The sequence below is a fragment of the Schistocerca nitens genome, chromosome 8 (assembly GCF_023898315.1).
Source record: "Schistocerca nitens isolate TAMUIC-IGC-003100 chromosome 8, iqSchNite1.1, whole genome shotgun sequence".
NCBI classification, from domain to species: domain Eukaryota; kingdom Metazoa; phylum Arthropoda; class Insecta; order Orthoptera; family Acrididae; genus Schistocerca; species Schistocerca nitens.
Genome location: NC_064621.1, coordinates 598,666,183 through 598,693,018, shown reverse-complemented (window position 1 = coordinate 598,693,018; position 26,836 = coordinate 598,666,183). Strand labels below are relative to the sequence as shown.

At 38.8% G+C, this 26,836-nt stretch overlaps 1 protein-coding gene across 1 annotated transcript in view; it reads right to left on the bottom strand.

Annotated features, from left to right (window-relative positions):
* The window catches only part of LOC126199303 (transient-receptor-potential-like protein), a 212,081-nt gene that overhangs the window by 143,427 nt on the left and 41,818 nt on the right, over positions 1-26,836 (bottom strand). The window contains exons 5-9 of the mRNA XM_049936138.1: positions 26,069-26,211; positions 19,037-19,238; positions 13,813-13,983; positions 2,334-2,568; positions 1,686-1,838 (exon numbers count right to left, since the gene is read on the bottom strand). Coding sequence (XP_049792095.1) covers positions 1,686-1,838; positions 2,334-2,568; positions 13,813-13,983; positions 19,037-19,238; positions 26,069-26,211 — 904 coding nt within the window. The remainder of the gene's footprint in view (positions 1-1,685; positions 1,839-2,333; positions 2,569-13,812; positions 13,984-19,036; positions 19,239-26,068; positions 26,212-26,836) is intronic.

The following is a 26,836-nucleotide window of genomic DNA, read 5'->3' as shown; positions in this document are numbered from 1 at the left end:
TGTTCCAACATTTCTACGGAATCCAAACTGATCTTCCACGAGGTCGGCTTCTATCAGTTTTTCCATTCGTCTGTAAAGAATTCGTGTTAGTATTTTGCAGCTGTGACTTATTAAACTGATAGTTCGGTAATTTTCACATCTGTCAACACCTGCTTTCTTTGGGATTGGAATTATTATATTCTTCTTGAAGTCTGAGGGTATTTCGCCTGTCTCATACATCTTGCTCACCAGATGGTAGAGTTTTGTCAGGACTGGCTCTCCCAAGGCCGTGAGTAGTTCTAATGGAATGTTGTCTACTCCCGGGGCATTGTTTCGACTCAGGTCTTTCAGTGCTCTGTCAAACTCTTCACGCAGTATCAAATCTCCCATTTCATCTTTATCTACATCCTCTTCCATTTCTATAACATTGCGCTCAAGCACATCACCCTTGTATAGACCCTCTATATACTCCTTCCACCTTTCTGCTTTCCCTTCTTTGCTTAGAACTTGGTTTCCATCTGAGCTCTTGATATTCATACAAGTTGTTCTCTTTTCTCCAAAGGTCCCTTTAATTTTCCTGTAAGCAGTATCTATATTACCCCTAGTGATATAAGCCTCACATCCTTACATTTGTCCTCTAGCCATCCCTGCTTAGCCATTTTGCACTTCCTGTCGATCTCATTTTTGAGACGTTTATATTTCTTTTTGCTTGCTTCATTTAATGCATTTTTATATTTTCTCCTTTCATCAATTAAATTCAATATTTCCTCTGTTACCCAAGGATTTCTACTAACCCTCGTCTTTTTACCTACTTGATACTCTGCTGCCTTCACTACTTCATCCCTCAGAGCTACCCATTCTTCTTCTACTGTATTTCTTTCCCCCATTCCTGTCAATTGTTCCCTTATGCTCTCCCTGAAACTCTGGTTTAGTCAGTTTATCCAGGTTCCATCTCCTTAAATTCCCACCTTTTTGCAGTTTCTTCAGTTTTAATCTACAGTTCATAACCAATAGATTGTGGTCAGAGTCCACATCTGCCCCTGGAAATGTCTTACAATTTAAAACCTGGTTCCTAAATCTCTGTCTTACCATTATATAATCTATCTGAAAACTGTCAGTATCTCCAGGGTTCTTCCATGTATACAATCTTCTTTTATGATTCTTGAACCAAGTGTTAGCTATGATTAAGTTGTGCTCTGTGCAAAATTCTACCAGGCGGCTTCCTCTTTCATTTCTTAGCCCCAATCCATATTCACCTACTACGTTTCCTTCTCTTCCTTTTCCTACTACTGAATTCCAGTCACCCATGACTGTTAAATTTTCCTCTCCCTACACTGTCTGAATAATTTCTTTTATTTCATTATACATTTCTTCAATTTCTTCGTCATCTGCAGAGCTAGTTGGCATATAAACTTGTACTACTGTAGTAGGCGTGGGCTTCGTGTCTATCTTGGTCACAATAATGCATTCACTATGCTGTTTGTAGTAGCTTATCCGCACTTGTAGCAATGTTAAACTTAAGGGTTTTTCATTGTTTCATATTTATTTACAAATGCTAGCCACATTTAAAAACAGTGTTTAATAATGAGCTATGCAGAATGTAAATAGCTAAATGGTACAGCCACTAGGCAGGAGCAACATCTACTTGTGAAGAAGCATGATTTCTGAATTGTGTTGCAAGAAAAATGTGCACTGAAAACACATACCTGCAACGTACACAAGCACAACGCATTCTAAGAGAGTTGGAGGATTGCCTCGTTGTTTCAGTAGCTGCTCCTCCAATTCTCTTCTCATGCTATCTGTTCCAAATAACTGTATAACTTGCACCTCCGCTCTCTGGGACACCAGAATAAGGATCACTGCAACAATACAAGAGATGATATTTCTGTGTTATGTGAGGACCAAATAAGTTGTTAACAAATGTAGGTCATACAAATTAAGTTTTCGCTATGAGCTGATATGAGCAGATTACTATTTTCTATGTTACTAAATAAAGGGCTTTGAATGAATTCTTGGGTTGGTTCCTGTTACACTCTAGTGAATGTGCCTTTGTATTATACAAACAATAAAACATCTGCAGACTGTTATAGAAATTAAGTTTCTTAGTACTGTATCATTATGTTTGACAATTTAATATGATCTGTGAAGAATGTTTGTTACATTCTGATTTTGTCATAATAATTACCACGTCTGAGACAAAAACATGTAACACACTACAATAATTTTGTTGTCAAAATCATGTTTAAGACAATACACAAAAGAACAAAAAAGCCACAATTTTGAATTTCAGGGTATCTGATAATAAATTACAAATTTTTGCGTGTAGTTAAATGACCCATTATGTTTTTACTCACACAGAAAGAACAGATAAGCTGAGGCATGTATTAAAAATTTCATGAAGGGCTTCCTCATCAGCTTCCCAGTGTTTGTGTTGGGTGCAAACATGTAGAGCATGCAGTAGAAAGGAAAGAGTAGAGCCACGCTGGTGATCTGGAGCAGCTTTTGCATGATGGATTTCCGTCGAAATCCTGGGACACCTTCATACCAGATGGCTGCCAATAATTGCTGTATGTTGGGGTGTGCCACAAACTGTGTAAGACGAAAAAGAAATTTAATTAAAGAGAGTTCAAACAGTGCCCATTATTATTTCGGGATAAGTAAAAAAATAAACATAAAATTATATATATCAAAGATGTAGATCCTCTAGATAAAGGGGGGGGGGGGGGGGGAAAGGCTCAGTAGAAACTTGCGGGAGACTCAACAGATAAAGGCTTTTCCATAAACAGATGATGCAGCAGTAAGAATACATTAGCATTAAAAATTACTTAACGTAGAAGAGAATTGTGAATTGTATTTTATTCATCTCATGATGTACATTTGCACTCTGTTTGGCTTGTGTACAGGAGACATGTCAAAAATTTGTAAAACAGTTACAATGATTTTTACAGTAATTAATAAGAGCACTATAATAAATAATAACACTAAAAGGATATTTCTTGGAATGTGTAACACATTGTATCCAGCTCAAATTTCCAGTTTGTCCTGCAGGAATTCATCCACTGAGTAATAACACTTCAGTGTCAGTACCTCATATAGCTTGCTTTTAAGTGAGCCTAAATTCATCTGCATCAACTTGTTCCCTTTTAATTTATTACAAATTTTCGTTCCCATGTATTGAGGTCCCTGGGCATAAAGTCTGAGTCGGTGGGTTCAGAGCATAAAATTTTCTTTGTTTCTAGTATCATGTGAATGGACAAAATGGTTTCCCTCAAATAATTCATGTCTGGTGTACAAAAATATAATAATCTCATAATGTATAAGGAAGGCAGAGTTAATATTTTAAGTTTTCTAAATAATGGTCGACATGGTTCTTTGTGATTTGCACTGCACATATTTCGTATGATTTCTCCAAAATTCACCACTAAAGAAAGATCCAGATGGGAAACAAACAAGGAAAGATCTTTATCAGTTCTAAAGTAATATGGCAGCAAGATGTGTAATGAAAATACTCAGTTACTGATAAGATATTCCATAAAACACCCCATTGGAAATTAGACAGGGTGCTGTAACATTACTCATGATTATCGATAAAGCAGTGTTGAAAACTGTGTATCATTGGGTTTTTGGAATGCAATATTGTATATATGTAGGAGATAAAGCTGTACTAGCAAAATGAAATGAATGGCAAGATACAAGATGCAGACTTAGTTCAGTTCACGGGATTTAAAGATCTGACAGCTTTGTGTTGAACAGTTCTTTGGATAATAATACATAATAGTGTATCAGGAAACACACAGCTAATAACACTAATAGTGTACAGGCCACTAGTGGGAACCTACAGTTCATAATTTCTAGTTTTCTCTTGACATAGTTTCCAAGAATGGTTCAAGGACATATTGCAGTAATTGTTTACACTTTTGCTATGGATCTAACTATCTTTGATGATTTTGATGAAAAATTAGTTAAAAATGCTTTAGCCTAACAGTGACAGTCAAGTTTTAATAATAAAGCTTGTTGATCTATGAAGCATAATAAAGAAGGGTACTATAATGTCAGAATCATAAGTAAAGCAATCATTCAGAATGTACTGAGAAGATCTGTTTGAAGGCAATGGAAGATACGTATAAACAGAGATTGTATGTGAGAAATTTATACATGGCTACTATAAATGATTCAGTCATTTTCAAAGTTTTTAATTTGCCAAAGTATTACTTGTATGAGTATAATGGATGGATGAATGGAACTGTAAACTAAAATTTATATTTTGCTCACCAATTGATGTTAAAAGTCTAGTGTCTTGACAGAATGTCAACAAAGCAAGAAAAAAGTTTTGTGTTTTGGAATATGGGAGATGATCATCTGTTATAGCAATGGAATGTGCACTCTGGAGGAGTTATGGAAAAGAGCAGCCATGTAAACAGAGCATTGTTCATTGGTATCAACAATTTAGGGATACTGGTTATCTCTGTATACAGGAAAGTACAAAGTATCCCAGATGCAACCATGGAGAGGGTGAGGGAAAGTTTTGTATGTATTCCAAAAAATCAGTGGTCTGCACAAGCCACTCAGTTGGAATACTACAGCAAACTGTGTGGAAGATTTTGCGAAAGTAATTGCATTTCAAATATACTGTCTGCAGCTCATGCAACTATTAAAACTGGAGAATTATGAGAGGCAACTTCAGTTTTGCATCACAATGGGGGAGAACTTGAGGATGAACATTTTGACTACAAGCTGATATTCAGCGATGACGCAACCTTCCATTTATCTGGAAAGGTTAATTGCCACAATGTGAGAGTGTGGGGCACTGATAACCAAGATTCACCAAAGAGTAATGTTTTCTGTGGAATGTCACATATGAATTTGTATGGACAATTTTTTTCCTGTGAGAAGTCTGTGACAATTATCTCTTACCTTGATGTTTTGCAGTTATGGTTGTTTCCACAACTGATTGTAGATTCTGAGAACTTCATTTTCCATCAAGACAGATCACTTCCTCCCCACCTCCGTAGCGCAGTGGTAACGGTACTGCGTACCACACAAGGGGGCCCGGGTTCGATTCCCGGCAGGGGACTGGGTGTTGTGTGTCCTTCATCATCATTTTCATCATCATTGACACGCAAGTCGCCGACGTGACATCAACTAAAAAGACTTGAAATACGGCGGCCGAACCCCAAAGGGAATATCCCAGACAATAAATGCCATATAATCATTTCATTTTTTTTTACCTCCTCATTTGAATGTTGGTGTCTGTAGCTAACTAAACAGTGAACTTCTGCATCCCTGCACCAGCCTGCACAACACCTTGTTGACAATTTGATTCCATGGCTTCATGGAATGTATGTCACTCTCAGACGCTAGCATTAGCTCTTACCATATGAAATCGAGACTCATTTGATCAGGCCACAGTTTTTCAGTCATCTGGTGTCCAACCAACATGGTCATAAACCCAGGAGAGGCACTGCAAGTGATGTTGTGCTGTTAAAAAAAGCATTGTGTCGTGTCGGTCATCTGCTGCCATAGCCCAGTAACACCAAATTTCGACACACTGTCCTAATGGATAATTTTGTTGTATTTCCCACATTGATTTCTGGGGTTATTTCATGCAGTTTTGCTTGCTCTGAGCACTGACAAATCTACAAAACTGCTTCTGTTCTTGATCGTCAAGTGAAGGCTGTTGACCACTGCATTGTCTGTGATGAGAGGTAATTCCTGAAATTTGGTATTCTCGGCACACTCTTGACAATTTGGATCTCAGAATATTGAATTCTCTGAAGATTTTTACATGAATTACTTGACTACAAAGGACAGCTCAGCCATGCACTGCCATTTTATACATTGTGTACGTAATACTACCACCGTCTGTATATGTATATATCGGCTATCCAATGACTTCTGTCACCTCAGTGTAGATGGATAGGAGAGCTTGAAAACATCTGGAAATTAGTGGTAAATCCAGGATGGAATGTAACAATATTATGAGAAGGAAAGTTGCTACCCACCATGTAGTGGAGATGCTGAGTCGCAGATAGGCAGAACAAAAATATTTTCACACTTAAAGCTTTTGGCCAATGGCCTTTGTCAACAATACACACACATACATACACATACACACACACTCACTCACTCACACACACACACACACACACACACACACACACATACACGCAAATGCAACTCACAAACATGACTAGAGTCTTAAGCAAGTGAGGTTTCAGTTGCCTGAGACTGCAGTCGTGTGTGTGTGTGTGTGTGTGTGTGTGTGTGTGTGTGTGTGTGTGTGTCTGTTGTTAACAATGGCCATTGGCCAAAAGTTTTAAGTGTGAAAATCTTTTTGTTGTGCCTATCTGCGACTCAGCATCTCTGCTATATGGTGAGTAGCAACTTTCCTTCTCATAATATTGGAAATTAGTGGTGTTATATATAATTACTTGCATTGTGCTACAGATAACTGAGAAAATCATTGCAAATATGGGGCTTTTCAGATGCTATTCATGTAATAAAATGGACAATAAATAATTTTCACAATAAAATCGATGTGGTTTTAAAGCAGATATAATCAACTGTGATATGTAGCTAATGGCACTTAAGAAATTTTGAGAGTTCAAAGATAGAAAGTTAGTGGAGACAGTCACGATAAATTTATTAACTTCTACGGTTGTCTGTTTGAAGAGCATAGATGTTCATAAAATGTCAATGAAATGGAAAAAAAACACCTTTGCTATAGAAAGCACTGTGTGAACCCCAAGAGAGATGACTGAAATCACCTTGGAAACTTCTGAATACTTATAGAAAAGAGGACAGCTGATTTGAAAATCATTTCAGCATCTCAAGGGCTATAATTAACTGTTGTTGTTAGCATAATCTTCATCATAATTATTATTAAGAGTGATAGAGTTCTTCAACTTGTAGAGCTAATATAAGGTTCTAATTATCAACTCTAAAAGTAAAGTGACATAAATAATTTTTTATTTGTTTGTAGGTAAACATTTGCAGTCCTGGTTCACATTGAAATTATTACACCTCAGTACTAAAGGATGGCCGTAAAGGAGTGAAAACAAAATGGTACACCTCATTGATTAAGTGGATATTGTGCAGCTATTCATTTTCTGCATTTGAAAGGCAACAGTACTGTAACAGTCCGTGATCAGTTGGTGAAGTGTATGGCATCAGCACACTGTCATATGACACAGTGGTTAGGTCTAAATGACAGAAAAAGGGGTTGAAGAGCATTTTTCTGTGAAGAACTGGGAATTGCAAGAGAAGAGAAGGCTGTGGTGCTTGAAGCCTGGTGTAACATAACAGAACACTAGGAAGAAAAGTGAAATTCAGCCACAGGTCAGTTTTCAGTATCTTACAGAACATTTTGAACATGACAAAGCTAGCCACACACTGGGTTCCCTGACTGCTTGCACATTCAAAAACTCTGACAAACTGAGACTGCACTGAAAATGTTGCAGCTGTATCAAACCAATTCATATGAGTTCTGTAGCCATGTAATCATCATGAATGAATGAGTGTTGGGTGTGTCATTATGGCCCCAATGCAAAAAGCAAATTACTAATAAAGGCAAAGTGGCACCTAGGGCACCTACAAGCAGAGATCCCTATGGGTGCAATTGAGTTTTTGAAAGTGTATGTTAGGATTCCAAGTATGTCGCCTGGCAGCCGTTGGCCTTGGGGCCTTCCTTTATGAGTAATCAATGAAAAAAAAATGTAATTTTGCATAACAGGCCTAGAGCTTTAAAATTTTGGTGTAGTAGTTAGCATACTAGCCTGATGTGTAATGGGCCATGGGATGGAATCTTGTCAGGTGTTTAAAAATTTTGTATTTTTAAATATTTATCAAAATGACTGATCATTATTTTTATTCATTTAGTTGGTTTAAATGTATTTTTCTATTTCTAATCATTTGCCACATCATTTTAATCATCTTATTAACCTTTTAATTTGCTCTCAGTTTTTCTTCCAATTTTATTTTTCATTTGGATTCTTTATGTATATGATTTTAATTGTTCTTTTGTAATGACTTTAATTTAATTTCTTCCATTTGACCCATCTTATATTTTCATATTTTCTTTATTTGTTAATTTTTTATTTTTATTTATTTATTTTTTAAATTGCTTTAGCCTACTAAGGACGACCATGAAATAACTTACGTATTCATCCTTTTATCCTTTCTTTCTTTCTAGTAATTTTTTTGTTCTTTCCCTATGTTTTTCGCTTCTTTCTTGTATCCATGTTGCACTTATCTTTTTCTTTGTTTTCCCCTGGAAGCCCTTGAAACTTTTTACTTTCGCTCTGAACCATTCTCTTTCTCCTATTTCTTCCTCCATTATTGCCATTTCCCTCAGGTCTACGTTAACTTCTTTTGTTCATGTCACTGAAGTTTTGGGTTTTCTGTCAAAGAAGTTAAAAATTCATTTTGTTATCCTCTTTTCATGTAGACTTTTTAGGTGTCCATAGAATGCAACTGTTCTCTTCCTCATTGTGTCTGATATTAGCTGTATTTTTTCATAAAATTCTTTAGTACTTTTTAGTTTACATTTACCATCCTCTTTTTCTGGTCCCAGGATTTTCTTGATTTTTTCTCTTTCCTTTTTTATATTTCAATTGATTGTTTGGCTGTACTTAACAAATGGCATTCTGATGTGTAAAGGCAGTCTGGTTTAATGACAGTATTGTAGTGCCAAGTTTTGCATTTATGGAAATAACTTTCTTGTTATACAGGTTTTTTGTTAGTTGAAAAGCCACCTCCATTTTCCTTGCCCTTGCTTCTTTGTCTATTACTGTATTTGTATTATTTCACCTAGATACGTGAATTTTTTGTACCATAATCAGAATGCATATGTACTGAAGTGCCAAAGAAACTGGTATAAGCATGCATATTCAAATACAGAGATATGTAAACAGGCAGACTATGGCATTGAGTTGGCAATGCCTATATAAGACAACAAGTGTCTGCCGCAGTTGTTAGATTGGATACTGCTGCTACAATGGCAGCTCATCAAGATTTAAGTGAGTTTGAATGTCGTGTTACAGTTAACACATGAGCGATGAGACACAGCATCTCTGAGGTAGCAGTGAAGTGGGGATTTTCCCATATGACCATTTCACGAGTGTATTGTGGATATCATGAATCTGGTAAACCCTTATATTCTGACATCACTACGGCCGGAAAAAGGTCCTGCCAGAACGGGACCAATGACGACTGAAGAGAATTGTTCAGTGTGACAGAAGTGCAACACTTCTGCAAATTGCTGCAGATTACAATGCTAGACCATCTACAAGTGTCAGCGTGTGAACCATTCAACAAAACATAATTGATATGGGCTTTTGGAGGTGAAGGCCCACTCGTGTACCCTTGATGACTGCACAACACAAAGCTTTATGCATTTCCAGGGCCCGTCAACACTGACATTGGACTGTTGATGACTGAAAACATGTTTCCTGGTCAGATGAGTCACGTTTCAGATTGTATTGAGTGGATAGATGTGAACGAGTGTGGAGACAGCCTCATGAATCCATGGATACTGCATGTCAGCATGGGACTGTTCCAGCCGGTGGAGGCTCTGTAACAGTGTGGGGCATGTGGAGTTGGAGTGACATGGGACTCCTGGTATGTCTAGCTGTGACTCTGGTAGATGACATGTATGTAAGCATCCTGTCTGATCACCTACATCCATTCATGTCCATTGTGCATTCTGACAGACTTGGGCAACTCCAGCAGGACAATGTGACACCCCACATGTCCAGAATTGCTACAGTGTGGCTCCAGGAACACTCTTCTAAGGTTAAGCACTTCTGCTGGCAGCCAGACTCCTCAGACATGAACATTATTGAGCATATCTGGGATGCCTTACAACGTGCTGTTCAGAAGAGATCTCCACTCCCTCGTACACTTATGGTTTTATGGACAGCCCTGCAGGAATTATGGTGTCCGTTCCATCCAGCACCCCTTCAGACATTGGTGAAGTCCATGCCACATCATGTCGTGGCACTTCTGCATGCTTGTGAGGGCCCTACATGATACTAGGCTGGTGTACCAGTTTCTTTGGCTCTTCATTGTATTGTGGTGCCTCCTTCACATCTGTCACGTACTCTGTTTCTTCAAAAGATGTATGTAGGCCTGGTTTTGAAGCTGTCTCTTGTAGGAGATTTATCTGCATGTTTGATCTATTACAGATTCAGCAAAGATGGGAAGATCATTTGCAAAAGCCAGACAATCAAAATTCAGATTATCCCCTTTTTCTCCCAATTGTGATTTTTCTAATACCTTCTTTTCTGTTGTTTTCCTCCAGCAGTGGAATCAGTTCATCTCCCTGAATTATATCAGTTTTTATCTCAAAAGCCTTCAAGGTTTAACCTAAAAATTTAATTTAGGATTTTGTATTTGGTAGCATGTCTTTTATGATTGCCACTGTTTTGTTGTCTGCTGCAAGCTCTTTTAAGGTGTTGAATAATGTTTTCTTGTCAATTGAATCACATGCTTTTTTGAATTCTACAAATGTTATATAAATCCTTTTAGATCTTATTCTTTTATACGTGATTGTGAATTTCAGATTTAAAATTTTTTCCACACATGGTTGTCATTTTCTACAGTCTCCTTGGTACTCTCCTATTTTATTTGCTGATCCAGTTGGCTTTCCAGTGTGTTTTGTAATGCTTCTGAAAGAATTTTGTGAGTGACAGGAAGGAGGGGTATTCCTCTATAGTTGTTGAGGTCAGTTGTTATCTCCATTTTTGAGAACTGGATGTATTAATGGTGTTCTCCAATCTTCTGGTATAGCTTCTGTTTCACAGATTTTTCAAGGACTCCTTGTAGCTTGTTGACTGTTCCTAAACTTGCAGTTTGCCACACTTCAGCAGTAACTGAATCTTCCTCATAGGCCTTGTCATTCTTCAGATCTCTAATGATTTTTGGATTTCATCTGTGCTCGGTGGTTCCAAGATTGTGTGTGTCTTGGATTTTGTTCTGGAAAGTTTGCTCTTGGTTCCTTACAATTTAAAAACTTTTGTTTGTTGTTTAAGGCTAATTTTCCATCTTTGTTCTTGAAGCACAATGTATGTGTCTGGTACTTTGGAGGCTTTGTTTACAAGTTTTGTAGAAGTTCCTAGTATTTTTCTTTTGGAAGTCCTCTTTAATTAGTGATAGCTGATTTCTTTCAAACTTCCTTTTGACTGTTCTTATCATTTATGATGTTTGAGACCTTTTGTAGTTTAAAACTGATGAAGGCTTCACTTCTTTTTGTGGAGCACCATTTCTGCCAGGCTTGTTTTCTAAGTAGTAATGCTTTTCCACACTGTTCATTCCACCACCATCTGTGCTTTTTGTGTCTTTTGAATGATACTATTTCAGGGACTGTTTAACTAATTTTGTTTTAATCCCCTCTCAGTATTTTGAGTCTACATTTATCAGTTCTTGAAATTCTTGTTTCCTCCCTTTCAATGTTTCTGTATCTGATTTATGATTCCAATATTCTTGTCTTGGAATTCTTGTTTGTGAAATAACTTCATTTTATTGCAGTTAAATAGTGATCTGTTTCAGTATTTGCACCCTGTCTAACTTTTATGTTCATGATCTCTTTTTGTTTGTTAAAAGATATAGCTACTTGGAAGATTGTGGTTTCAATGTTATTGCATTCATTATTTCTCTTCCTGACTTAAAAAAAAAATTTGACATCACTGCACAACCAATATAAATAGATTATTTCATCTTTTGTTTTTTAACCAATAGGTTGGGATCTTCAAATGTTTAAATGTTATGATACTCACAAATGAGAGCTCACCATAGTGAATGGCTGCAAGGTGAGGTATGTGGGACCATAACCTACACCACCGTATAGATGGTTCCTGTGGACTTCTCCTTATGAGTACTTTTTTCTAACAACCATGATATGGTGCTAACAGATTATGTTTGTAATGTGTGAACTGTGACAGTATACTGCTGAAATCTGAGAGGTTGTGGAAGGCATCCAGTTACACATGCTGCTTCTTTGGGCTATCTGATTTTGCCTCACTCTCCTGCATTCTTTTGACAAAGCACAAAGTAACTACTTTCTCTTTCCTTGAATGAAGAAACTGCTGCATGTAAAGCATTTCTGGAATGACGACAAGGAAATATTTGAGGTGGAACATTTCCTGAGTAGCCAAAAGGCAAGCCCGATCAAGGTTTCTGCCAAGTCATCCACCATTGGGAAAATACATCCCACTGAAGCTAATGCCATTTCATGGAGGCAGCTTGATTTTTTTGATGTCTTGATTAAAAATTTGTTGCTATTGCTTGTGTACATTACAGTGTGTTTACACATTCAAGAACATCCACAAACCAAATTAGGACCTTAGCTAGACACATGAAACAAAAGCAACAAGTCAAAGGGTTGGAACAGTAAAATTTATCTAAGTGAATTTTGTGTATCCCAAATACTCCTACAAATAATTAATCACATCCATAAAATAATATTTTGGAGATCCTCAAAAACAGCCTGGTAGAGTAATTCTGATTACCATCTGGAAGCCTATATTTCATCACTTGATAATTATATTTCAGAAGCTGGTTGGGCAAAATTTTGAGTGATTGCTGAGACACATATAGATCACTTTTGTGTTGAAATTTCTGTTTCAAAATTTGCAAGATTCGTATGATGGACATTAATCACAAAGAATTCTCTGTCATATAAAGCTCTTCTTCTTCTCAGTAGCAATTACTGCTTCCATTCTAAAGGACAGTCTGAGCTGCCGGAGATGGTAGTCATGTGTGAGTAAGGTGTGCTTGCTTGTGTGAATGAATGTATATGTGTCTCCTTTTCTGATGAAGGCTTTGGCTGAAAGGTAATGTGTAAGTGTCTTTTGATGGTGTCTGTCTGCAACACATTGTATTAACTGTACAGTGAGTAGCTGTCTGTCTTTTCCATATATTGTGTGATAACATCATATGGCTCACATATTTTTAGATTTAAGTGGAACTTGTTAGGCAGTACAATGATAGATTTAGATCCTCAGTTTGGAACATTAGATAATTATAATCCAAACTTAGTAGATGCAAGAAGAGGATATATTCAGACACTCGACAAAGCATTATTATTGTGCTGATGCTTAACTCCAACAAAACAATGGAAAGACAAACAATGCTAAAATGTTATCAGTTGACTCATCTCAGAATATAAATATTTTAAACTGAGTAACATGATATATCAAATCTCATCAAAAAAAGAGGCATTGAGCAGAGGACAGCCACATGAATAAAATGACAGAAAGTACTTAGGCCTTGGATAAGTTCATTGTCAGAGTTAAGAAACACACATACTCAATTCATATGTTACTTCTGGTCAGCAACTTCATCTGAAAGCTAGGCATTTTCTGCCCCGTATTATTTGCTTGTCTCCTGCTTGATATCTGCTCTGTTTTGTGAGTTGTGATCTTGATCTATCCTTTTATAGATCTAAATTTTCATCCTAGGTTTTCCGTTATGTCAGATATTGAATACACAATTTGTTTCATTAGCAACCTATTTACAATTTACTGCATGAGTATGAGCAAGTGTGTGTATGGGTCTCAACTGACAGCCAAAGCAAATAAGGATAGACTGTTATGTATCTCCATTCTGAGGGATTTTATTCTAGTTATTATTGAATGTCTGAATATAGTAGATGCCCATGTATCTAGATTAAATTGTCAATTGTCCATACAATTATGTTACTTGAGACTTGAGTTGTTTAAAGCGAGAAAGTAACAGATATTAAGCAGTGTAACAATATAATGAAAAGGATAGTTGCTACTGACCATATGACAGACATGCTGAGTCACAGAATGGCAGTGTGAGAAGAACACTTACCTTCTTCTGCTTGTAGTTAATGGCAAGCTCCAGGCGGGCAAGCTTCATGTGCTCACCATCTTCATAAGGTGGACTATCAGGGTCATGGTTGAGGATGATGGCCAGCTCTTGGGAACTGCGTGATTGGTGGAGTAGATCTACAGCAAATTGCTGGCACTGCCGCCGGAGTTCCTGAAAATGTTTAACTCTGTATATTAATTCAGAAATGTGGTTGGAGAATATGTATAACATTTTAAGCAGGATGAGATAGGAAATGAAGCTTATCAACATCAAACTTCTCCCACAGAATTAACACGTATCCCCAGTGTACACACTGTAATAAATATACTTTAAACAAGTCTTCATAATCCCCTGAAAGATAATTTAACAAAATTCAGTCTTCCAACTTAAAAGAGAGGAGGGTACGGTAAGAGTTTAATGTTATCTGTGTATATCTGTTTTCACAAACCATTATTTGTTCTTTTAACATTATGGTCTTCCTATGTAATGATAGAAATGAAACAATACTGAAATTGGAAGGTTGTGGTGTCTTTAGTTGTAAAGTGTTTTTAAAGTATGATATTTAATTTTTTTAGAACATACTGTATAACTTTTTTCATTTGACTAATAATTGTACATGTAACCTGAACTTTTGCAATGAATAAACTGTACTTTGTAATGCTAAGGGAAATTTCATGTTGGAAACAACATGCAATAGCTCTTATGGCTGCCACACCAGAAGGTCATTCCTCACAGCCTTGGCATGTGTGGCACTGTTCCCTCAGTGGAAAACTGAAGTACAGACAGGCAATATCCTGTCTTGTTCATGCGCACAGTGATCTGTGACATTTTCTCCTGTGATACATGTTGCCATTGTGAATCGCCCTGTTTTGTTCTGAACTGAGAGCAATTGTATCCTAAATCCAGCCTCCTATGCCATTCCTTATGAAATAGTAGCCTGCTAGCTGCAAGGTATATCGTGATCAAACACCATGACACTCCTACTCCCAGCCTTTTACTTGTGGGTCATTGCCATGACATAGATAAAAAAACTTGTCCTATACACTCACCCACCACATCATTGCAGTAGTGTTGCAGGCATTTTTTATCCAATATGAGATACAATCAATGTGAAAGCAGCCATGTCATCTACTTGTTGTGCAACTTGTAAGTGGATATGGCAAGTAACCAGTTATTCATCCTCATGAATGGCCATTGCCAAGTGGCGACTGGCCATGAACTTGATTGCCTTGTTGTTGCTCTACTTTGTTGTTAAACATACTCAACACAACAATGCAAAGTCTTCAATAGGTGCTTTGATATATGTACTATTTGTGTATTATTCTCTCGTCCTGCTCACCAATATAGTTCCACTGAAATGAGCTACTGGAAAATTTCCTTACTGCACATCCCATCTAATTTTTTCTAAGTGTTGTCCTCCAGTGACTCTATTACAACTGTTGCTCTTATCTTTCCTCTGTTATAATTTTCAATTCCAATCCTCTGTGATCTCAGCATCTTTGGTTTCTGTGCATTACCCACCATATATATGCACGTGAACAGCAGTCTGGAAATGTTTACATTAAAACAGTTTAATCTCAAGAACTGTTCAGGGTAGACCTCGTTCTGATATTAGCATTTTTGCTTGTGACAACCAATAGTATATACTTCCTGGGTAATAAATGTCACTTTCTTTTAACGATATATGTGGCATATTTCTTCAAGGATCTGTTAGTTCTCACTGTTTTACATTTCTGTTGCATTCGTGCACTAGCCAATCAAACTTGTGGCCATGTGTACTATCCATAATAGACATACTGTTTGTCCAACTAAATTTGAATAAAGCAGACTTGAACCTATTCACATGCACTGTGAGTATTTTATACGCAGTATTATCCTATCACATTGTAAATCCCATAGAGTTATATGTATCACCATTGTGACTAGAGCTGTGGGTCATTAATTTATCAACAAAAAATGGATTGATTGTATTTTCTCATGAAATGCTCTACATCACAATTTTCTACATTGCTAACCTCTTTGCCTACCACTTATTTTCTCAAGTTTTGATGAGATGTAACTATAAAATTTATTCCTCTTTTAAGACGATAAGAGGACTGTTCCTTACCTAATACTGATATTGCGCCAATATAAATGAAATTTTATTTTTGGTATTTTGCTGCATGTTGTACAAAATGTATGTTAAGTGCCAACATGACCTACGGAGTAGTTTCGTTTGTGTAGTTTTTTAAAAGTTGTGTGTATTTTGTTCCAGTGGATAAAATATTAATATGTACCTTAATAAAATTGTTTTGTATGATATATCAGTGGAAATTCAAGCAAAGCAGTTGAAGTAAACATGAAAAATATTTTCTTATCAATGTTTGGACTGTTTTAAAAAATGAGACATGCACTCCGCAGACCCAGCAGTAGAAAACTGTACAAGTGTGAGTAGAATTCACACTCTGAGAGTTCCGTATCAACTGAATTATGTGTATAGACAGTTCATCTACAGGTTTCGATGAGTGAGTTTTCAAGTTGACTTAGAAGCTCAAATTTTTACAGTGACAGGGGACAGTATGCCTTAGTATTTGACATCAACTTTAAACATTCATGAGAAAGACAGACAGAGAGATGGACAACAGAGTGATCCTATAAGAATTCAGTTTTCACTGATTAGGGTACAGTACCCTAAACATGAGTAAATTGATCTCATCTACCATAAAAATTATGGTCATTGTATTCAGGGACTCAAAACTGGTCCTTTGATTATTAGCAAGTCTTCTGGACAAGGTGGAGGAAACATATGCAAAGAGACCTGTATCATGTAAAAAAGAAAAGAAAGAGTCAAGGAAAGTGGCATGGGATTTGGAGTAGGACCAGTTGAATCTGATGGAACCAAATGAGTTGACGTTGACCTCCATCTGTCCAATGGCCAGTTTCACACGTCCGTCCACATCAAACCCACCAACAAGCAACAGTACCTCCATTATGACAGCGGCCACCCATTCCACATCAAACAGTCCCTTCCCTACAGCCTAGGTCTTCGTGGCAAACGAATCGGCTCCAGTCCGGAATCCCTGAACCATTACACCAACAACCTGAAAACAGCTTTCGCATCCCACAACTACCCTCCCGACCTGGTACAGAAGCAAATTACCAGAGCCACTTCCTCGTCCCCTCAAACCCAGAACCTCCCACAGAAGAACCCCAAAAGTGCCCCACTTGTGACAGGATACTTTCCGGGACTGGATCAGACTCTGAATGTGGCTCTCCAGCAGGGATACGACTTCCTCAAATCCTGCCCTGAAATGAGACCCATCCTTCATGAAATCCTCCCCACTCCACCAAGAGTGTCTTTCCGCCGTCCACCTAACCTTCGTAACCTCTTGGTTCATCCCTATGAAATCCCCAAACCAACTGCCCTACCCTCTAGCTCCTACCCTTGTAACCGCCCCCGGTGTAAAACCTGTCCCATCACCCTCCCACCACCACCTACTCCAGTCCTGTAACCCGGAAGGTGTACACGATCAAAGGCAGAGCCACATGTGAAAGCACCCACGTGATTTACCAACTGACCTGCCTACACTGTGCAGCTTTCTATGTGGGAATGACCAGCAACAAACTGTCCATTCGCTTGAATGGACACAGGCAGACAGTGTTTGTTGGTAATTAGGATCACCCTGTGTCTAAACATGCCTTGGTGCACGGCCAGCACATCTTGGCACAGTGTTACACCATCTGGGTTATCTGGATACTTCCCACTAACACCAACCTGTCAGAACTCTGGAGATGGGAACTTGCCCTTCAGTATATCCACTCTTCTCGTTACCCACCAGGCCTCAACCTCCGCTAATTTCAAGTTGCCGCCGCTCGTACCTCACCTGTCTTTCCGCTCCTGGGATTGGAATGACTCCTTACCCTCTCCCTTAAAACCCACATCCTTTCATCTTTCCCTCTCCTTCCCTGTTTCCTGATGAAGCAACCGTGGGTTGCAAAAGCTTGAATTTTGTGTGTGTGTTTGTGTTTGTTGTGTCTCTATCAACATACCAACGCTTTCATTTGGTAAGTTACATCATCTTTTTTTTTAGATATATTTTTCCCACGTGGCATGTTTCCCTCTATTATATATGAATTTTTGCTGTTGCTAAATGCCACTTCAAGAAATTTTCACCTCTCCTTGTAAATAACACCCTATGCAAAAATCTGAGGGTGTGTAAACAGTATTCTCTAAGTCAGTATACAGGATGTATCATAACATAAAAAAAAACTGATGTGTGTGAAAGTATGTCCTTATGACAATAGAAGCAAAAATGGTCCAGTAAAAGTGGGTCCACAAATGAGCCATTAAAAGGTAATAGCAAATGTATGGTTATGGCCCATCACTGTCTTCAGTGTGAAATTGTGTGCTGGGTAGTATAAATAAATTTGAAATGTAAACTTTTCAATTAAAACCCCATGTAATTGCAATCAAATTTCATCCTAGGCCTGCTGGTATCATAACAAGAATTACAATAGTGCTACAGCACATTACATTTTCCAGCTTACACTTGTACCTGTTAAAAGCAGGCCCTTGTCTCCTGTTATTTGAATGCAACACTGCACTCATTTTTGCTGTGAGTTTCAAATTCTTGTGAACACCGCGGGATCATCAAGTAAATTTTGACAAGACTGTACAGTTTGTTGCTCCATTCACCAACTATATCAACAGGAAATCTGTGCATTTCACTTTTGAGATGATCCCAGTCATAAAAATACAGAGGATTGAAGTCATGTGATTTTGGATGCCTAATTACAGGCATTCATCTTGGACCATATTGGCATGTCAGATGTCATGTTACATCAGCAACAAAATGCCCTGGGGACCAGTGTACATCTACACATCCCCAAATCATGGGCCATGGGAGAAATTTTTAGATTAATCAAGTGAGTACTCATATGAAAATTTTACATTTGAAATACACTTGAACTGACTAGGACAATATTTCATACTACAGTCACTGGTAGCTCCTAACTACACATCCACAGTCAACTCACATGTTTACTAGAATGTTTTGCTTCTGTTGTGTAACTTTCCTTGTGTCTTTGTGGTACACCATCTATAATGTGTTTATTGGTAACATATTAGATATTGGGAGTAGTTACTACCTGTGTCAGTTAACTCCCTGGAGGGTAGAAAGCAGAGTAAGTTGGGAAGATTGTGTACAGATCACATGGCATGGTATCATTGTGTGGCAAAACTCACCATGTACTCGCTCTTGCACTCTTGTTCAGCAAAGGCAATATTTCGCAGCTCCCAGGAAAGCTGGAAGGCTGTCAGGATTGGGTCGTTGGAGGACAGCGCGATGAGGGACGGGCTGGCCAGTGCGCGGTACATGTTGACCCGGGACCGTGAGAAGCGCAGCGAGTCTTCACTAGACTCCCGCAGACACTCCTCACATCCACACCTGTCACACACCAACGCCAACACATCCTGGAGAAACATCAACAGTAAACTGAAGTCTTCAGACATCTTTTCAGGTACATTTATGCTCATTAACAGATTGGAGGCAGACCTGCCTGGATAACGGGGCACGTTAGCATGCTGCTTCTGGGATTGTGAGACGCATCAGCCACAGACTGAATCTACCAACCAGATTAATGATGAGGGGTGGCGGACTGGTCTGGTCAGCCTGGATGTGGTTTTTAGACTGTTTTCCACACCCAGCTGGGTGAATGCTGGGCTGGTCCCATGTCCGACCCAGTTATAGAATTCTCATTAATTTAGGAAACGTTTGCACACTGTCACATGGAAGGAGGGGGTGGGGGATGGCAACAGGAAGACCATCTGACCACCTCTTACAAGCAAAATCACCAGATCCAATAATTAACATGTCAACCCTACAAAGATATGAGATAAAGGCCATGAAAAAGAAGAAGGCAGACGGGGATGCACTCAGATGGTTAAATGTCCACCTTTCAGTTGTTCATTTATTATAGCAACAATTTGTAACTCAGGTTTAATCTGGACAGACGAGCTGTGATAATTATCAAGTTTCCTATTGTGTATTAGGAAGAACAGGTTTGCTACCTTGACCCTTGGTGTTCCCTCTTCCAGATGTGTGATGATATAGAGTACTGTCAGCAGAAGGCTTCAAAAAGATGCTGTACATGCGAGACGACTGGCCACAAATGTATTACTTTCTACTCATCACTGGAGGGAGGGTCTGAGAAGCACACACCTACATCTAAACATGACTATAGGTCAGAGGAATACAGGTCTCTTTGTGGATGGTGCCCATTTTAGCTCATAAAGTTGAAGAAAAGTTATTGTTTTGTGAGAAGCCAGTACACTTAATAATTTGTCAGTCACCTGCTAACAGGGCTTTGTGACCGGTGTTATATTTTTAGCTGGGTGCTCAGGTCTCCATTCCTTTGTATGTGGACTTGTCAATGTGCAGACCTACAGTGATGACACATAGTGGGTATTGATTTCGTCCTAAAAGATGTGTCATTCAATCATGCAGCACTCCTACAGTGTTTGTCTGTCCTCCACAAAAAATTCAGTGTCCAGTTCAGTTTCTTGATATCGAGGTTGTTTCGGAAAGTGTGTTTCTGTTCTCATTCCTAGCCTTGACCAGAGCATCTTTACAAACAGAGTGGCATTTAATTTTGATGGAGCTGTAATGTTGCTTGGAGAAGTTACACCCTGTGCAGATCTTAGCTGTGCCTAACTGACTCATCCATTTTTTATATTTGCAAAATGGATGCCACATTTGAAGTTATCATGAATTTAGAATTTTTCATTGATTTGCCTTGTGAAATTGCCATATTTCATGTTGTGTATATCTCACATGAATAAAGTAAAAGTGTTTTTAACGAAATGTATATGATTTCCCAACATTTTACGAGTGGGTTTGCTGAGAGGTAGCCTAATACATTGACTTATAAATAGATCAGCAATAGGTGCCTTAGTGATGAGATAAGCCAAAGTCTAACTCATTTCCCACAACCACATCAAATGTGTCACTCTTGTGCTCACTAAAATAAACCTTGATGAAGAGATTATTTCATTTTGAGCTTCTCACTCTCTTCCACTAAGCTAGCTTGTTGGTGCTCTGAGAATGAATGATGAACAATACTCATGTATTGGTCGAGCTAGGGTTTTGTAAGCATCCTCTTTTGTGGTTAAATTAAACTTGTTTGGGATTCTTATCATGTATCTCAGCGTGACTTCTGTCTGTATATGGCTAGATTTGTTTCATCATTCCCTTGAAATTGCTACAGGCAGATACTCTTAAATACTTGAAGTTGAGGTTGTGATTGATGGGCGATCATAATGTCAAACAATATCTCATATTTTTGTTTATTTATGCACATAACTTTAAATACAAGCAAACTGGACAAAAATTTAGTCTCTCTAGAATGTCCCCTGTCTTACGCTCTAGTTGCTTGCTATCTCATAGGTCCCTTATTTTTCTCTTGTCTTAAAGTGGAATACAGTATGTATTGTGAAAGTGAATTTATCTTATGTGAAGTATCCAATTGATTATAATTATTTGTTATTACTACTAGCTTTCTCCACTATAATCAACCTTCACAGAATGCTGCTTTTAAGTGAGCTCTCTACTTAACATTTCAATTAAACCATGAACAATTTCAAGCCTCCAATTTCCTCATCATCCACAGGAAAATCATCTCAAAATCAAATTCTTATGCCCAACCCTTACAATCGATTGTGGCCAACCCATACAATCAATCACTAGGACAGTTCACCAACAAATCTGCTGCTGCCCAAGGTGCTTAATGCAGGCCAGAAATGCTGATTTATTATTCATAGGACTCGCCGTAGCTATTTTTCACTAGGCTTGTATGCACATATCGATTATTCAGACAAGAAGTGAAAACAGTAACCTTCCAACCTTCCAGCTGCCAGGGGACATCATGTTAATACTGTGTACACCACCTCAGGCCTCGATAGAGAGTTCATTAGTTTCTTTGGGTATCTCATATTTAGCTGAAGCCACACATTGACAATTACATATCACACAGGAATGTTGATTGCTACGTTTTAACTGTTGTAAATAGTTACAGATGATGTAATGAGCCAATCAAGGCTACATGGATACACATCAAAGCAGGAACATGGGCATGCTGTTGTATCGTGCTTGTTGTCATCTTGGAAGACGGGGGTATCCACAGCATGCTCATCATGAGAAGGTAGAAGAATGGTCAACTCTTGGTCACCAAGAATGTTGAAGTAAACATCCTGGTTCAGGTTCACAATAACCTGAATTAGTAACCCAAGTTATGATACAAAAGCACCCTCAGAACATCACAGCACCCCGTCTGGCATCAACTTCACCTATGCAAACTGTGGGTTATACGTATCATTGGGCCATAGGTGCACTCAGGGCCTAGCACCATTTGAATGAGGCAAAATCATGACTGTTGAATCACAGTACATGCCTTCAATGAGCCCCTGACCAGTTTCTGTGTTGTTTGACCCATTGCAGGCGTGCAGCTTTATGTACCGTTGTAAGCAATGCCCTTTTGTGAGGTACCCATATGCTTCTTGAATCAGGTACTTTCGCCTCATCTGAATGGTGTAGGTTAAATTTGCATCCATAGTGAGCAGTCACGGTGTCTGTCATGAGGAGGTTGCCTTGATGGGAAGACTGGGATGGGGTCCAGAAGGGCTTGTGAGAGGAACTGAAAACTACTTGATAGAGAATTCTGAAAACGAAAATTAACGCTATGGAGAGTGGTTTGTTAAACAAATGCTCTTTCAATATTGCCCAGAGAATATAGCAGTGACAGGGCAACTTTTAGAGAATGAGTGCATTGCTAGATTACACAAAACAGATAATAAGGGCACAACTTTCCTCAGTATGCTGACGACACCACTTTCCTACCCCTCCACTATAAATCCCAATGAAGCCCCCAAGTCCATTGTAACCATTTAGTCTCCTGGCATAGCCAATGACAACTCAAAATAAACATTTCCAAAATATAGTCAGTAATTATATGAATAACCTCTGGAGGCTCCCACAGCCATAACCATTTACAACAATCCTATCAAATTAATGAACACAATAAAATACCTCAGACCAATGCTCGACTAGAGTTCCACAATAGACTAAAACTACTATGCTACTGACAGAAGTTTGACCCTTCCTCCTACTCCAATGTTGCCTCCAGCAAAGTTCTACTATTCCCACCAAATCCTTAAATGCTATACACTCTGCCTTGGCACACATCTCTGTTTATGTTCCCACAACATGAATCCTTTACCATCTAATCAAGTCCCCACCCCATCTAGCCCACGTTGAACACCTCTTACGCTATCCACAAACTCCACTGCAACAACTCCACTATTTTTCATTTAATTTCCAATTCTGGAATGCTCTATCGACACATCCACCAAAACTGGCTCTTCTAGAAAATACCTTGTCAGTCCAAAAAGTTATGGGACTGTACAAATAAAAAAAAAAGAGAAAAGCTAAGACATGGTTTTAATGCTTCAGTTGCTCTACATTGTCTTCCACCCCCCACCCCATGTCCTGCTTGAGTACAATGCATAGACCATTCATATTCCCATGTGAAACTATCGCAAAAGATCTTTTTTGGGATGATGTTCAAAACATGCATTACATTGGCGTGAATGTCAGTTATGTCATCAAAGTATGGATATACCTTGTGAATTTTTGCACTGTGGTAGGTGCTTATTGATAACATATAATTCTCATCACCCATGATGATTCTTGTCAGGACATAATTAATTGTTCATGGTTTGTGTTTCAATCAAGTTGCAGCAAGTGTTCATGTGTTTTTGCTTTTGTTTTGGTCAATGTGCATGGGACCAGCCATGTACACACTTTCCTCTGTATCAAAATAGGCTGGATAATGTCCTGAATGCTTGCTTTAGAGATGTTACCCCATTGTGATTTGTGACATGACAATGTTGTTGCACTAAAGCCATGCATAGACTACTTAATCCAGTCTAAAACTGATTGGTCGAATTCACATCTGTTGTTTATGGTAGTTAGTTCAAGCAGCTTCTATAGTTACTGCACTAATATTGCTTATATGCTAGTGAGTAAAACCAGTTTTGGAACTTTTTGGATGCACACTATAAATTCCATGCCAATATTTACCGATTCTGTCGGCTCTATCTACCCTGTCTATCCTATACCATGTGAAGGCTCCCCCGCCCTCTCTCCATGTTTCCCTATTCCTTTCCTCTTCGTACAATGGTCTGAACCACATCTCTAATACAGGGTGTTTCAAAAATGACCGGTATATTTGAAACGGCCATAAAAACTAAACGAGCAGCGATAGAAATACACCGTTTGTTGCAATATGCTTGGGACAACAGTACATTTTCAGGCGGACAAACTTTCGAAATTACAGTAGTTACAATTTTCAACAACAGATGGCGCTGCAAGTGATGTGAAAGATATAGAAGACAACGCAGTCTGTGGGTGCGCCATTCTGTACGTCGTCTTTCTGCTGTAAGCGTGAGCTGTTCACAACGTGCAAGTGTGCTGTAGACAACATGGTTTATTCCTTAGAACAGAGGATTTTTCTGGTGTTGGAATTCCACCGCCTAGAACACAGTGTTGTTGCAACAAGACGAAGTTTTTAACGGAGGTTTAATGTAACCAAAGGACCGAAAAGCGATACAATAAAGGATCTGTTTGAAAAATTTCAACGGACTGGGAACGTGACGGATGAACGTGCTGGAAAGGTAGGGCGACCACGTACGGCAACCACAGAGGGCAACGCGCAGCTAGTGCAGCAGGTGATCCAACAGCGGCCTCGGGTTTCCGTTCGCCGTGTTGCAGCTGCGGTCCAAATGACGCCAACGTCCACGTATCATCTCATGCGCCAGAGTTTACACCGCTATCCATACAAAATTCAAACGCGGCAACCCCTCAGCGCCGCTACCATTGCTGCACGAGAGACATTCGCTAACGATATAGTTCACAGGATTGATGACGGCGATATGCATGTGGGCAGCATTTGGTTTACTGACGAAGCTTATTTTTACCTGGACGGCTTCGTCAATAAACAGAACTGGCGCATATGGGGAACCGAAAAGCCACATGTTGCAGTCCCATCGTCCCTGCATCCTCAAAAAGTACTGGTCTGGGCCGCCATTTCTTCCAAAGGAATCATTGGCCCATTTTTCAGATCCGAAACGATTACTGCATCACGCTATCTGGACATTCTTCGTAAATTTGTGGTGGTACAAACTGCCTTAGACGACACTGTGAACACCTCATGGTTTATGCAAGATGGTGCCCGGCCACATCGCACGGCCAACGTCTTTAATTTCCTGAATGAATATTTCGATGATCATGTGATTGCTTTGGGCTATCCGAAACATACAGGAGGCGGCGTGGATTGGCCTCCCTATTCGCCAGACATGAACCCCTGTGACTTCTTTCTGTGGGGACACTTGAAAGACCAGGTGTACCGACAGAATCCAGAAACAATTGAACAGCTGAAGCAGTACATCTCATCTGCATGTGAAGCCATTCCGCCAGACACGTTGTCAAAGGTTTCGGGTAATTTCATTCAGAGACTACGCCATATTATTGCTACGCATGGTGGATATGTGGAAAATATCGTACTATAGAGTTTCCCAGACCGCAGTGCCATCTGTTGTTGAAAATTGTAACTACTGTAATTTCGAAAGTTTGTCTGCCTGAAAATGTACTGTTGTCCCAAGCATATTGCAACAAACGGTGTATTTCTATCGCTGCTTGTTTAGTTTTTATTGCCGTTTCAAATATACCGGTCATTTTTGAAACACCCTGTACATACTCCATTTTGCTCTACTACCACCCACACCCCACTCCCCACCTACTCTCATCTACACATTACAACTCATACCTTTATTTACATCCACAATCTATGACCATCCAGAACCTCTAATCTTCCATCTTCTAACTTTATCCTATCTTATGAGAATTCCTTCCAGTTTCATTATGTCTGCAGTGCTTCTTTTTAAGATCTCACCACCTTTCTGTGCCATCTTTTTTTTTATTTAGAAAAGAAAAAATTCATTGTTATGTTGTCAATACCATAAACTAAACAGCCCTTTTAATATTTCTAAAAACAGATATAAATATTTCACATTTTTAATTATTTTCTATTGACTACATATATTTTGAAGTCTTTGGCTGAATGGTGGAATGTTGATATCACCAACAATTGACTTCCCACAACTTGTAGAGCAAAACAGCAATAAAAAGTAAAAATGTCAGAGTGTTATAAGTGAATGGCTTACTTGATATCATGAGGCATGGGCAGAGTAGCACCACGGTCCAGCAAGATTTTGATGATCTCATAGTTGTTACGGTGGGCAGCCAGGATCAGTGGGGTGATGTCTGGTGTGAACTGAGCTGTTGTCCAGTCCACCTTCTCCCAGCTCTGCAAAGAACACAGTGAGCTTGTTGAATGGTTAATCTGGATACACATAGCTAAGAGTCAACTTTAATATGTGATAAACATACATTAAGTAGTGATTTTTTGCATTTTCTTCAGAGGTATGTTGTTAATATCCAAATAAATCATCGTAAAGAGTGTCCTTGATTAATGAGCAACAAGTTGCCTGTTGCATCTGCCAGTGCTGTTAACTACAGCCAGTCCGTCGCTTTAGAGGTGTTCTGTTATCGAGCAGAATGGCTCTGCATTTTATTTCCGTGCAGGTGGAGACTTTCTGTTGCTGTTACTTCCACCAACTTGACCTTCTGCAAACTAGCAGACAGTGACACTCTTGCTGCCTACTCATTAGTGGATTAGGGTCCTCTCTGTGCCAGACGCACAAGATGGATGTAAAACTACAGTGACAGAAACGGAAAGTGTGACACCATGAACACCTTCACAGAATGCCATTAAGCTGAAATTCCAGTATTTACACACCTGTGGGGTGTCTTGATTAAAATTTCATCCTCACTCAAGCCTGTTTTCAGTACAGAAAAAAGACAGTCCTACATATGACGGAGTGTCTCAACAAAGCATGGCTACTTGTAGTGTGTAACATTCCCAAAAGTTT